The sequence below is a fragment of the Mauremys mutica genome, chromosome 8 (genome assembly GCF_020497125.1).
Source record: "Mauremys mutica isolate MM-2020 ecotype Southern chromosome 8, ASM2049712v1, whole genome shotgun sequence".
NCBI lineage: Eukaryota > Metazoa > Chordata > Testudines > Geoemydidae > Mauremys > Mauremys mutica.
Genome location: NC_059079.1, coordinates 78,998,281 through 79,013,976, shown reverse-complemented (window position 1 = coordinate 79,013,976; position 15,696 = coordinate 78,998,281). Strand labels below are relative to the sequence as shown.

At 39.8% G+C, this 15,696-nt stretch overlaps 1 protein-coding gene across 4 annotated transcripts in view; it reads left to right on the top strand.

The window, feature by feature from the left end:
• The window catches only part of RANBP17 (RAN binding protein 17), a 279,011-nt gene that overhangs the window by 153,309 nt on the left and 110,006 nt on the right, over positions 1-15,696 (top strand). For 3 of the 4 annotated variants that reach the window (XM_045027071.1, XM_045027070.1, XM_045027072.1), the window contains exons 15-16: positions 3,281-3,354; positions 15,573-15,653. In XM_045027071.1, the coding sequence (XP_044883006.1) occupies positions 3,281-3,354; positions 15,573-15,653 (155 nt within the window). The remainder of the gene's footprint in view (positions 1-3,280; positions 3,355-15,572; positions 15,654-15,696) is intronic. The other variant, XM_045027073.1, reaches the window with a different exon arrangement.

Below are 15,696 nucleotides of genomic sequence, written 5' to 3'. Positions count from 1 at the left end.
TGCCTCGCCTCGGGAGCAACAGCTGCACACCCTCGACGTCCGCAGGGCGCTCGCTTTCTACATCGAGCGAACTAAACCATTCCGGCATTCGCCCCAACTGTTTGTAGCGGTTGCTGACCGCATGAAGGGCGAGCCGATATCCTCCCAGCGGATTTCCTCTTGGGTCCTCTTGCCGCCATGCCGCCTCACCGCACACTCGACGAGGGTGCACGCCTCGTCGGGTGCCTTCCTGGCCCACGTTCCGATCCAGGACATCTGTCGAGCGGCCACCTGGTCTTCAGTCCACACCTTCGCTACCCACTACGCGTTGGTGCAACAGTCTCGAGACGACGCAGCCTTCGGCTCAGCGGTTTTACACTCTGCCACGTCTCACTCCGACCCCACCGCCTAGGTAAGGCTTGGGAATCACCTAACTGGAATGCATAGGAGCAATCACTCGAAGAAGAAAAGACGGTTACTCACCGTAGTAACTGTTGTTCTTCGAGATGTGTTGCTCCTATCCATTCCAGACCCGCCCTCCTTCCCCACTGTCGGAGTAGCCGGCAAGAAGGAACTGAGGAGCGGACGGGCCGGCTGGGGTATATATTCAGCGCCATAGCAGCGCCACTCCAGGGGGCGCCCAGCCGGCCCGCCGGTGTTGCTAGGGTAAAAAAGTTCCGAGATGCCGTGCACGCGCGGCGCGCACACCTAACTGGAATGGATAGGAGCAACACATCTCGAAGAACAACAGTTACTACGGTGAGTAACCGTCTTTTACAGAAGGAAAGGTAACCTAAAATGTAACATAACTGCACTATTACATTCTCTCCACTGTAGATGGAGAAGGAATTGCATGAGTTTGAGAAATGTTGGAACACAAAAGCAGCATGCAATGTTGGAACCAGCAAACCCTAGTTTTGTTCAGATTTTCACATAAATGTGTGTGTGTGTGAGAGAGAGAGAGAGAGTTTGAAATAAGTGGTGCTGGTAGTGACACCTATGATTAAGGTTGTCTAACACTTTTTTATATCTGTTTTACCTAGTGTTTATTGAAGATGGGTTTTAACCACTTCATTATCTACTTACAAATTTGCTAAAGATTTGTCATCTTACAAAATGTGTAGTAGTCTTTAAAACAAGCACTATATTCATACACTGACTTAAAATGACCCTGTCACATGTGAAAACAAATCAGATTGTTGCTGTTAATGAGCTTTTCAATTTACTATTCAGTGGATCAGATAAGTAGATTTAAGAGGTAATGATCCTGTTTAGCACTCAAGCATGGCTGTCAGATCCTAGTAGTTGAAGAAAATCCTCAGGGACAAAAGCGTTGACACAGTTCTTGATGGGATAATGGGAATCAAAGCTAATGGATGATAAAAGGAGTAGTAAGAGTTACAAGGATAATTGTGGATTAAAGCACTGCTCTTTGTCAACATTGACTGCTGTTCCAGTATTTTATTTGGTAAACTCTGATGTGGTGAGAGCCTCCTTTGACAACAGAACACAATGCTAATATAGCAGGTGAGCACGTGTGCTCGCATTTCCTATCACAGGAAGGAAAACTGAATATCAGTATATGTTAGTAAGGAATGCACACCTTTCCGGTGAAAAGATTTGATGTGAAAAAAGTAGAAAACAAATACAGAGGTTAAACTTTTGCACACACAAAAATTGGATAGTATAACTTGTTTCAGTGGTATAGTATTTACAGTTAAAGTACCAGACTGTGCGTTTTGAATATTAAATATATATAGTAAATGATAATTCTTTAAATATTTGACATTACTTTTTTCAAGGTATATGGAGGGATTCCACTGTCTATAATAAAGAATTTTAGTATTCCAATTGTCTAGTTCACCAAAGATTTTGTCACTATATGATAGTCCTATTAAAAGTTGACATTTTTACTTATACTGGAAATAAATATATCCTTGCTGGTATCTCCAGTTATTGCACAAATTGGATTTTGTCATGACTTTATTGCATTCCAATTTGAAATCTGTAGGATGTGAAAACATCTACTTACTCCATCATAGAGTTAAATACTGGCATTTCCTAAGAGTGACTTGATGGGATGGCATCACTAGCATGGTGGAAATGGGTATAAACAAGTATGATATCCTACCAGACGTATTTAATATCTGTAATTCATTGCAATTTATAAGTGTGATAAGTAACGTTTCAGAATAAAATTGGCAGCTAGATGGCACCAGCCTTTCATCATTGGGTGGCTTAAGTTACATGTGTTGTGACTTTGGTGATTTCATCCTAGATCTTAATACATACTTGCCCTGAGCACATAATGTGGCAGAATTTCATTCAGTTGGTACTCCTTTCTTTGGTGGGATTTAGGTTAAAATAGGAATACTTCAGGACTGAACTAAAATGCACTAGTTGGTAGAGTTGTGTTTGGCCCAGGTCTTTAATGAAAAGCAGGGGTGCTGTAGCTCAAAATGAGGTGCACTGGCAGAACAATATGAAGAATTTTGCCAAGCGCCTGTCCCCTCTGTCTCAGATTCTAGTAGAGTTCTTTTAAGTAATTACTTTCGTGGTCACTAAAAATGTCACCGACATTTGTAAAGAACATGCAGTAATGCTAGCTGTGAGACATAATGCTACTGTATCTGACTTGACCTGCTGATTGATGGGTCACCATAATAACAGATCCCTCTAACTGGCAGAATAAAAGGAAAACTTGAGAGTTAATCAATGTCCTGGACCTGGAATGAAGGGTGATCGAAAACCACACAACTCAATGTCTTTACGTTACTTGGAAGGGAAGGGAAAGCCCAAAATTGGATGCCTGGGGAATGCATAGTTCTACCTGATTACATCAGTGAAAATGCAACAACTTAACAAATGTAAGCTAAAGTGCGGGAGCAATATTTACACCAAAGCTGCTAAGGCTAGAGAGTGGTGGAAGGTATTGCTTTGCTGTACTCCATTGAGGCTGCTTATAAAGGGTCATTACCTCCATGAGAGGAGGTGGTTTGCTCACTGAACCACAGAGTAAGTGCATGCTTATAGTGAGTATTTACCACATCTGTTTGGGAGGATATGGTTAAGCAAGGGTGAGTGAAAATCTGTTAGCCCCAAATTCCTGAATCTGGAGGATATGAGTCATCTATACACGTGATTTAGCCAGGGCCAGATGAATTGAGAGAATAATCCACATTCATGCTTGTGCCCTTCGGCTGCATAAACAGAATGTGGAAGGGTTAATATATTTTTGATATAACATTTTTGATACTTGTAAATGTCTATAATTTGGTACTGTTGAAATGTTTATTTTCAGGTGTATGCCCGAATGTCAGAAGTCTTAGGAATAACAGATGACAACCATGTTCTAGAAACATTTATGGCAAAAATGTGAGTTTGTGCTTGAGTTCTATTCTATACATTATTTTGTTTTGTCTTTAATGTTTATCCATAATCAAAGTTTAAATTTCAATCCCCAGTTGAATTTTAATGAGAATAATTCTAAGTGTTTTCAAAAATAGTTTTAAAAATTGAGACATGGGGTAAAATTTTCAAAAGAGCCTACGTGCCACTATAAAGAGACTTTGGGCTCCTAAATGCTGCCTGTCAATGGGACATAAGCTCCTAGGTGCCTAAAACGCTTTTGAAAATGGGATTGACCACTGAGACTCTCTTCTGAAAATATTGCCATTGGTCATTATGATCTTCAGTGTGTGTGCATACACATGCTCCACACACATCCTGTCCTTTTTCTCTGTGGCTTAGCCTGCTAGGCCACCGGGCTTTCCTCTCACTTGTACACTAGGCAGTCTTCTCACTTTTACACTAGTAACAGCCAGGAAAGACAATCAGCCAAACTGAAGTAACTTCACTTTGTGGCAGCTCATCCTTATCTCCCCAGTTTGATACTCACCTCATTACAGTACAGATGCTGGGAAGTGAGCGCTACATCTTGCTTGTAGTCACACTCCAGAATTTTCAAAAGAAAAGAGTTGGAAGCTCACTGAATGGGGCAAAATCCCTCCCTTAAGAAAATATAGATTCAGAAAGGGATGAGACCCTGGAAGACCAAGGTTTGTGAAGCAGCTATGGAAGATTATAACCACCAGCCCTCTCTCTTGTGATACTTGCCTGAATAAATTAATTCTACCTGGCATCACAATGTTCAAATAGATTTTTTTATTCTCCCTCTAAGAATACCTCTAAAAATTATCAGATATCTTCATGGCTGTTCGCAGGCACCCTCTGTGGTTTCCTGGGGGCATACTTTTCTTTTTCTCATGTCCAGCAAGCCCCAGAAAAACTTCCAACGTTTTGGCTTTTACAAGTTATACCCTGTCTTTCTGCCTATATCAAGACTCAATGGATTCCCTTCTGAGGCAGAGAGGGTTTCCTCTGAAGCTGAAGTTTAACCCCTGAAGCAAGCCAAAAGAGTTTCTTGGGAAGAGTAGGAATATCTGCTCCAAAATGTGAAGGCCCCCATGAAAACACAGATTCTAAAGGTCTCCTTGTGTTCCTGGGAATGGAAAAGGGCACCTTTCCTTTCTCTCTCTCCCAAATTGGCTTCCTCTAAAACTGGTCTATATAGACTTACAAATGGTTTTCAATAGGGTGTTGTCACTGCTAGGAAAACACCCTACTAGAACCATAAGATGAACCATGACCAGTTGATACAATACTAAATATAACAGTAATAAATCACCAGGACCAGATGGTATCCACCCAAGAATTCTGAAGGAACTCAAATGTGAAATTGCAGAACTACTAACTGTAGTCTGTAACCCATCATTTAAATCAGCTTCTGTATTAAATGACTGGAGGATAGCTAATATGACACCAATATTTTAAAAAGGGCTCCAGAGATGATCCTGGCAATTACAGGCCGGTAAGCCTGACTTCAGTACTGGGCAAACTGGTTGAAACTATAGTAAAGAGCAAAATTGTCAGACATAGATGAACATAATTTGTTGGGGAAGAGTCAACATGGTTTTTGTAAAGGGAAATCGTGCCTCACCAATCTACTAGAATTCTTTGAGGGAGTCAACAAGCATGTGGACAAGAGGGATCCAGTGGATATAGTGTACTTAGATTTTCAAAAAGCCTTTGACAAAGTTCATCACCAAAGGCTCTTAAACAAAGTAAGCTGTCATGGGATAAGACATGTCATGGATTGGTAACTGGTTAAAAGATAAGAAACAAAGGGTAGGAATAAATGGTCGGTTTTCAGAATGGAGAGCTGTAAATGGTGGTGTCCCCCAGGGGTCTGAACTGGGCCCAGTCCTATTCAATATATTCATAAATGATCTGGAAAAGGGGGTAAACAGTGAGGTGGCAAAATTTGCAGATGATACAAAATTGCTCAAGATAGTTAAGTCCCAGGCAGACTGTAAAGAACTACAAAAGGATCTCACAAAACTGGGGACTGGGTAACAAAATGGCAGATGAAATTCAGTGTTGATAAATGCAAAGTAATGCACATTGGAAAACATAATCCCAACTATACATATAAAATGATGGGTCTAAATTGTCTGTTAGCACCCAAGAAAGAGATCTTGGAATCATTGGATATTTCTCTGAACACATCCACTCAATGTGCAGCGGCAGTCAAAAAAACAAACAGAATGTTGGGAATCATTTAGAAAGGGATAGATAATAATAAAACATAAAATATCATATTGCTTCTATATAAATCCATGGTACGCCCACATCTTGAATACTGTGTGCAGATGTGGTTGCCCCATCGCAAAAAAGATATATTAGAATTGGAAAAGGTTCAGAAAAGGGCAACAAAAATGACTAGGGGTATGGAATGGCAGAGAGTTTAATAAGACTGGGACTTTTCAGCTTGGAAAAGAGACGACTAAGGGGGGGATATGATAGAGGTCTATAAAATCATGATTGGTGTGGAGAAAGTAAATAAAGAAGTGGAGTACTTGTGGCACTTTAGAGACTAACAAATTTATTTCAGCATAAGCTTTCGTGGGCTACTAAAAAGAGTGTGTATGGTAACACCCATTGTTTCATGTTCTCTGTGTGTATATATATATCTTCCTACTGTATTTTCCACTGCATGCATCTGATGAAGTGGGCTGTAGCCTATGAAAGCTTATGCTCAAATAAATTTGTTAGTCTCTAAGGTGCCACAAGTATTCCTGTTCTTTTTGCGGATACAGACTAACACAGCTGCTACTCTAAAACCTGTAAATAAAGAAGTATTATTTATTCCTTCTCATAATGCAAGAGTTGGGGGATCACCAAATGAAATTAATAGGCAGCAGGTTAAAACAAACGAAAGGATGTATTTTTTCATACAACACGCAGTAAACCTGTGAAGCTCCTTGCCAGAGAATGTTGTGAAGGCCAAGACTATAACAGGGTTCAAAAAACAACTAGATAAGTTCATAGAGAATAGGTCCATAAATGGCTATTACCCAGGATGGACAGGGCTGGTGTTCCTAGCCTCTGTTTGCCAGGAGCTGGGAATGGGTGACAGGGATGGATCACTTGATTACCTGTTCTGCTCATTCTCTCTGGAGCACCTGGCATTGGCCACTGCTGGAAGACAGGATACTGGGCTAGATGGACTTTTGATCTGACCCATATAGCCGTTCTTATGTTCTAACTTGTTCTTTTCTACAGTAACTACTAACGTGTTTAACATACTGTAAGTTAACATGACTTCTCCAGGTTGTTTTCTCCCATGACCTAATTTCCTAGTGAAGACAAGACCTAAATGGCTTTCACCAAGATAAAGTATGCTGTTTTAGCTTGCTTTAAGAAAACTGACCTACCCATCAAATCTAACGTTTCTCTAAAGAAACTCTATGAGCTAGGACAATGGAAGGGGGATGAACAGAAAAATGTGTGTTCTGGGGCCTGCTCAATTCTATATTGCATATTATTTTTCTTTTGTGTCCAGATCAGCTGTCAGTCAGCTGCCGGAGGTCCAAAAAACTCAGGATTTTTGTGTTTTCCGAACTCACTCTCTGCCCACCCGCGCAGGGAGCGGGAGAGTATCAAATCTGGTGAGCCAGCAGAGAGGAGTGTTGTGGGAAGGAGGGCCTTTCATCTGCTAACTATCCTGTGTCTTCTTGAGGGCAAATCACAATAGTTCCCCTAATAAAAAATCCCCCAGAAACATGTCCACGTATTGTATCTTTTTCTCCTTTCCCCTTCTTTATAAATAGGCTTGGCAGAATTCAGGGTGTTTTTTTATCATTTTGATGGATAATATCAATGTTTGTTTAAGCATTTTTTTAAATGGTTGTTGATTTAAATTTTCACAGTTGCATGAAATTATTTAAGCATTTATTTTTATCAATTTAAATTTTCATAGTTTTGGGAAATTTTGTGTAGGTCAGATAATGGTGGAGTCAAGACAATAATTATTTAATGGCAGTAGATATTGAGATTCAAAAAGTTAAAGCTTTATAACTGTTCACACAAATTGTCAATATCACATGTCAAAATATACAAAGTAAATATCCTTAAAGCAAACTCTAATAAGTTCTCAAACTGCGTTTTTCTTACCTTGCCTATCTGTAAATTTCTGTTATCTGTGGAAATATTTTTTATCAGTTTGTGTGTATGCAGCGAAATCTACATGTATTGATATTTACCGATAAAAATTTAATCCTTCCAAGCCTATTTATAAACTGTCTCTACCTTGACTTGATTATTTGTAATGTGGTTGGGGTACAGATCATGTCGAGTTCACTTATCTATATGGCACCTAGCATGCTTATGGGGTATCCAGGAATAAATAATAAAAAATAAATAAAAATTGTTTCCAGGAGGTGAACAGAACTGAGGATCTGTCCTGTCCTGCCAGGGTAAAAATACATTCTACCTGCTAGTGCATCTTCCTGGGCAAATTTCTGCACATCTTCTCTAAGTACTGCAGACATCAGCTAATGCAGCAATGGTTGGCTGAAGTATGCTTAGAAAAGCCTCCCCCAGAGAAGACCTTTTCTTAGGAAAACAGGTGAAAGAGATCACTATGGGTATTTCATCATTCATTCCCCTTCCTCTGCCCCATTGGAGCAGCATTTAGCTTCTGAATGCTGTATTCCTACCCACCCAGTGTACTTTAGGATACTACTATTAAGAACTCTGATCTGTATTGAACAGAACAAGCCACAGAAAAACAAATTAGTTTTCCCCTTGCCTGTGAATGTGTTTCCTGTGACTTGGTCAATCAGCACAGAGACCACCCTTAATGGACACATGTCCTGCAATTTCTTTAAGCACTGGCTAGGGAATTAGGCAGTCTAACCTTCATTCTTTGAGACCAAATGGAGTAAAACTAGGAGTCAGAGGAGGGGCCATTGTATCAAGTATAGATGCTTCAGTTTGATTGGCTGACTTTCCTTCCGTTGCTACCAATGAGAGGAAAATTTTGTGGTCTGTGCCCTATGACCAACTCTCAGAAAACCAATTAACAGGTAAGAGGATAAGTACTACGTGCATTTAATTTTGTCATGTATGTCTTTGCATAAGCAATGTAAACTAAGCAGTAATGAAATCCTATGTATATGCTTAGCATTTAATGCCATCTGGAACACTTCTGAAAAAGTTTAAAAAACAATCCTAGTTTTAGATGACATGTTCTGTATTTTTCTCATTTCTCCTCCTCCATGGTTTATTACATTTGTATGAAAATAGTATCTTTGTTTATGAACTGTTCATTGATTGCATGGGGGATAATTTTGGAATCACAAAAGGAGTATTATTTCTTAAAGTGGAGAATAAGAAGTAAATAATATTATCAAATGACAAAAATCTATTTTCTGTACACCTTTTTATGTCTCTAACCATTAAAATAAACTGTCTACTTACCAACAATAGTATGCTTAGTGTAAATCTGAACTAGAGTCCATAGTATATTGACACAGCAAATAAAACATTATGGGTCAGTCTTGACTGGCAACATTTCTGTTGCTTTCTTCCTAGGCCTAATCTGAGCAGATTCTGCCATCTGTGCCAAATAGTCTGCATGTTTTGTACTATGGATGCATGACTACACTGAGATTACCACTCACTTTCCCTTGTGAGCCAAGTCAGTATCTTAACCCAGGGGTGGGGAGCCCACGGGCCGGATCCTGCCCACTGCTTTATTTCATCTGGCCTGTGACAAGTGTCCGGGCCGAAAGCCCCGAGCCTTAGCACCCCTCATGGGGTTAGAGCCGCGAGCGCTAGCTCACTCCGCTGTGGGGGAAGCTACGGTTGCCAGGCCATTAAAAGTCCAGTCAGTTCTGCGCAGCTCCTGGAAGCAGCCGACATGTCCTTGCGGCCTAGGTGCAGGAGTGGTCAGGGAAGCTCTGTGTGCTGCCCCAGCGCCAGCTCCACAGCTCCTATTGGCCAGGGGGAACTGCAGTGGTGATGCCTGCAGGCATGGGCAGCATGTAACACGCAGAGCCACCTGACCATCCCTGCGCCTAAGAGGTGGACATGCCAGCCACTTCTGGGAGCAGCGTGGAGGCAGGAAGCCTGCCTTAGCCCCGCTACACCACTGACCGTGGGCCACCTGAAGTAAGTACCACCCAGCCAGAGCCCACTCTCCGAACCTCCTTCCCCAGGTCGGAACCCACTCCAGCACCCTAAGTCCCTCCCAGACCCTGCATCCCCACCTGCAGTCCAACCCCCTGCCCCAGCCATGTGCCCCCTCCCACACCCAAACTCCCTTCCAGAGCCCACACCCCTGCCACAACCCTGAGCCCAGTTCCGCATTCCAAACCCCGTGGGCCCAGCCCGGAGCCCCCTCCTGTACCCCAAACCCCTCATCCCTAGCCCCACTCCAGAGCCCTCAACCTCTCCCGCACCGCAATCCCCTGCCCTAGCCCGGAGCCCCCTCCTGCACCCTCAAACCCTCATTTTTGGCCCCACCCCAGAGCCTGTAGCCCCAGCTGGAGCCCTCACCCCCATCTGCACTCCAAACCCCTGCCCCAGGCGAGCAAAAGTGAGTGAAGGTGGGAGAGAGTGAGCGACTGAGGGATGGGGGCTGGAATGAGTGGGGGGCAGGGCCTTGGGGAAGGGGTGTTTAGGGGTTGTGCAATTAGAAAGTTGGCAACCCTAGGGGAAGCCCCGAGCCTCCGCCGGAGCCCCAAGGGTCTGGAACCACGAGCACCCTCCTCCCCGCCCCACCCCAAACCCAGCGGGGCTGTGTGTGGCCCGCAACTGATTTTTTCTGTGGGTCAATGGCCCCTTATAGATAAAATGTTCCTCACCCCATCTTAACCCAAATCTGTAGATTAGAAAGCCATTAACTCTGCACAGGCTAGACCCTTTGATCTCGCTTTTTTCTGTGTAAGGAAAATGTTAACACTCATGGTAAATATATTTTTTTAATACTGTGTTCTTCATAAAGTCCAGTGTTTCTGTGCATTTGCATGGTGATGTGTAAGGCATGACAGTTGCTGTTTCAGTGCATGGTGTTATCTGATATAGCACCCTTATTTGCTATTCAGAGGGATAATGCTTCCTCTTTAATGGCAAACACTGTCTTTCATATCAGAAATACATTCGTAATGTTGAAGTAATACTTCACCGTTGCAATCTAACATTAGAACTATTGAATACCCTTGAGATCATGTTAACTACTTTTTCATCTAATCATGAAATAGTAGCAGTTTGTCTATAGTATTAGAGTCTTGAAAGAAGTTGTCAAGACACTTAAAATGTGTGAAGAAAATATTCTGTATTTAAATACTGTGGGAGGAACATAGGGAACACAAATATAATGGTTTGATATGTAATGGTCAAACAAGTGGTGATCCTTCGTAACATTTATGTATTTTTGTATTCCACTAATTAGGGGACTTGCACCTCCTCTTGTAGTAGCTTGCTGGTTCTTATGACAAACTTAGTGTCTGGTTGTCATGTGCAGCATTCCTTCAAGTCTGATGTGACCTTAGTTGTGACTGAAGTGACCCACATTTCTCTTACCTTGGCTTTAACAAATTTTCTACTAAACTATCTTAGCTGCATCAGCTCTTAATATCAACATTGGGTCATCTTCATTCATATAGTCTTAAATTTCTCCTTTTGATTGCTTTAGCATGAACTTCATGATGCAGAACTGGTCAGCAATATCAATTGATGAATTCTTTAATCATGTTAATAGTGATCAAGCTGTTTTACATGTATCTGATACCTGCCAGTAGCACTGGTGATATGAGCTAGCTATTGTTTGTCAAGCGATCTCAGCCATATTCAATTCATGTGTTCGAAGTTGTCTTGAGTAGCCATTCCTCAAATAATTGAAGTATTTTCTTTGGTTGGTCACCACAATTAGATTGTCTAAATTCTGATAATCATTTCAGTTAATTCTATCAATTCATATTGCCAAATGTAGATCTTCCATTATCCTTCCATTAGAAGTAATTTACCAGCCTCTTTTTGAACTTCTGGACATGACTTTCTAAGGGACAGGTTTTTATACACCCACGTGGCCAGTGAAAGTATCTGTTATCAGCCATAATCTTATAGCTGTCCCATCAAGAATCTTTGATTTCACAACGAAGCCCTTTTAGTTTCCACTGTCCTTGCTTAGCTTCACCAGTGCTCAAGAAAGTTGATCTTCATTTGAAAAACACTAAGGCCCACGTTGTTAAAGGTATTTGGGCAGTGCTGTGCTCAGTGTTGCATTGCCTAAGTCTCATTTTCAAGAGAGATTTAGACACTTATGAGCCAAAATCCCAATGAGATTTAGGCTTGTAGAGACTTAGGCTCCTAAATCTATTAGGCATTGCAATACTGAATGCAGCAGCACTTAAATAACTTTAAAAATCTGGGCCCTAGTCTCAAAATAAGTTCTTCTGGCTTTGTGTGTCTTATAGAACAGCTAAACTCATAGATTTATGTACTCTTGTGACACAACTATGTAAACTCAACTACTCTCAGCTTTTATTTAGAGTTAGACTTGGGCATATTCAGTTGTGATTGGTCACTGGTTTATGAAAAAAGAATTAAAGTTTGTCAAATTCTTCATTTCAAACATTAATTTGTTTAGCATATTGTTTGTGAACCCATCCTGATATGTGCAAATATTATGTTGTTTAAACTTGTCACATAGTTGTGGTAATTAATTATTAGTCTTTGGATTCACAAAATGTTTGTTCATATTATCTGGTATTTGTTTTACATGATAGGTTATCAGAGTCACATAGTATTGTTTCTGCTCCCTGATAGGATAACTGAAATGAGAGGAGTGAATAACTAATAGCAAACATCTCCTGTCAATGTATGGATGAATCCAGTAATTATCTATCCGGGGTACATGTACACATATATATGTTTTTCCTACGGTGCTTGTCTTCATACTATCTAAGCACCAAACGTTCATGGAAAATTCAGGATTTGTGAACATGTTCCCAAATACCCAGCAATTGCCTGTATGCTTGTGAATAGCCAATATGACCCCATGAATCATAGCAAACTACAACTCAAATATTTTATGTGTGAAGGTATTTTGTGTTTTTTTTTAACTATTTGCATTTACCCAGCTCTAATGAAGAGTGTATATTCACTCAATGTCCATGTGGCACAGGGAGTTCTGAACTGTAAAAGATGATAACCTGCAAGAAATCATTAGAGCATGAGTATGTAGAGCCATATGGGTCACTTGCTGGAGGATTCTCTGCAGCTTCAGGTCTTCAAACCATAATTTGAAGATGTCAATAACTCAGACATAGGTTAGGGGTTTGTTATAGAAGTGGATGGGTAAGATCCTGTGGCCTGCATTGTGCAGGAGGTCAGACTAGATGATCATAATGGTCCCTTCTGACCTTAAAGTCTAAGAGTCTATTTCCTCCTTGTTACTAAAACACAAATAGCACACTATGGCTGAGATTTCCAAAGATTTTTAGATGGTTTGGCTGCCCAATTTTCATTCATTTGAATGGGAATTGAGAATCCAATATTTGAAATTTTCAGCCTAAAATATTAAATTGTGGTTTTGTCTCTTTGAATTTTAAAACTCATATTGTGTAAAAGTGTCCAAAATAATCTTAATTGGTCACTAAGACTATCCCTATACTATATGACTTGGGTTGTTCAGCTATTTTGAAATTTGGTTCATGTCATCCATAGTTAACCTTCAACGTTTTGAATGTTTGTCTGTCCTTCATAGCCACATAAAAATAAATGTCACACCATGCATATATAGCCTTTCAAGATCATGATTTTATTTGTACATCATCTCAATTTTTGTAATACTTATACAGGTTTCTCCTCCTCTTTTTCATTTAAGGTAGCAAACAATAATACAAGTCTTATAGTATTATAACAGGGGTGCATGCAATGATAACTTGAGGAGGCAACCATCACCTTCTGACCCAAGTAGACTTGCAACTCTCTTCCTGCTCACACCTATGCCTCAGTCCTTCAGTCTCCCCTTTCCACATTCACTGTACACTTTGTTTTTTCCCATCCTCATTCCTTTCCTGATTCTTCATAATTGTCTCATTTGCTCCCTTCTCTAGAGTTCCCACCCCATTCCCAATGAAGTAGTAACCTCCAGAGTATCTTATTCATTCCACTACTGCCACCAAGTTTACTATAGTACTTTTTTTCTGTAAGCTCATCATGCAGTCAGCACCATGGACAGCTCTAACAGCAGTATGGGTTTAAAATTCTGGGTTCACTTATTAAGAAGACGTGGTGAGAATGATCAAGGGCTGGAAAGGCAGTCGAAAATTGTTGAATAGTTCGGAAAGATTGAGTGGAAAGATACTTTTACATCCACCATTACCCCTCTTCATTAATATGATATCCCTAATTATACAAACTTTGACAATAAGTGTTCACTGGTCAGAATAGTTTTAATTAAGATGTTTGTATGTTTATCTTTGTTCATCTATAAAATATGTGGTAACTTGTTTTTGCTTAGGATTTGAGGTAAGAGAAAGTGTGGGGGGGGAGTAGTCAAGTTTTTTTAAATATGCAGCCTAAAAATAATAATAAGGCAAATAGTTTCAAAGGTACTACATTAAGAAAAGCATAATCTTCGATATGATGATCCAACCACAAAATGAAGCAGTTTTTATTTTAGACAAAATATCATTAAAATAGTGCTCACAGGTAGTAGAGTTTACAGGCAATCTGAAGTTCCTCTTGTCTAGTACAGTCTCAGAGGCCTGAGTTTGGTTATTCTGATCCCTTGGTATTGGATCTAATACTGGTACTAATAATAAATATTTGTGTTACCAGAATAACTATAAATCTTGCCATTTGGATGTTGTGTCTCTTTTCCAGTTTATAAATACTGGAACAATGTTAGTGACACTATTTCATTTTTTTTAGAACAATTACAGCCCAGTATTTTGGTTTTCGTATACCAAATATGGAAATACTCTGTCATTTCTTTGTTGCCACATTATGTATATTTGCTTTTAAAAATGTGATCTCTGTTAGTCTGTTATGTACGTTTCCGTAGACTTGAGATTCTGATTGGAATCCTGTTAAATGTAATTTTTTACTTTCTGTCATGCATTTGAAGTTTCCTGGTCAGTTACTTTAATGCTCTTTCGCTTAGTATCTTTATCAATTAGTCACTTAAGAGACAGAGAAAAGGACACCAGCACTTGGACTCAAATGCTTGACTTCTTGCAGAGCTTTAATTTCTCACCTATGTTGTTCTTTGGCTTCTCTCCCTCAAATATTGGAAAATCATAACATTGGTTTGGTGTTCTGTACACTTAGTTATATTTCTGTTCAGATTTTACAGATTTTTCCTATGATCTGTTATGGCAGAAATGTAATTTAATATGTTACATATTAATATTGTCCATCATTCCTGTTGCATGGTGTCGATACACCAAAAACAGAAATGGAAATTGTCAGGACTCACCAATATGTCGCCAATATGTCACCAACCTTTTACATGCACCATTCGTACTTTTCATCATCCAAATGCAACAGCATACGGAGCAAAAAGAATGGAGCAAACTGGGAAGAAACATTAGAAGAAAAGGAAAAGTCAAACAAGAATGGGACAGCTTTTTTTAAATGGTCTGTTTTGCTTCTTCTCTCTTTAAACGTTCAAACTTTGGATGATGAAGTTTAGAATAGATTTCTGCCTTTTTTTTTCTTTTTTTTATAATTGCCTTTTATGATTTTGGTATTGATGTCGGATCTGGATAATCCAAATTGATTTTTATTGCTTTCTACAATATATGTCTGTTAGGATTTAGTATAGCAGAAACATTTTGAGAACTCCCTACAATAGGGATAAATTGTAAATTATGGACTTGCTAGGATAGGCTGTTTCTTAAAGGCAATATGAGCCATTATATTTGTTCATAGTGGTTTTTATTAAATGAGTCAATGTTTATTCGTGCATTTAAGATGAGAAGCTTTATTTTTTGCAGTGTTAGCGTAGAAATGAGCAAATAATTATGTTTGGAGCTTGTCCAAAACTACTTGCATGCACAAAAACCAAACACACACACACACATACCCCTCTGAGAAAAGATTTCACCTTTACCCTGCATAGTTGTGTGTTTGTGTGTGTGTCTGTGTGTATGTACTTACCCACACCCTTCTCACAAAGAGGGAAACATTATTTGTTATAAACTCTCTCTCCTTTTTTTTTTATATTATTATTCTAGTGTTACAAACCTTAAATGTTGGGGAAGATGCGAGCCTGTGATTTCAAGAACTCTTCAGTTTCTAAATGATCTTTCTGTTGGATATCCTTTTTATTGTACATCGCGGGTCCTAGTCAGTGAAAAT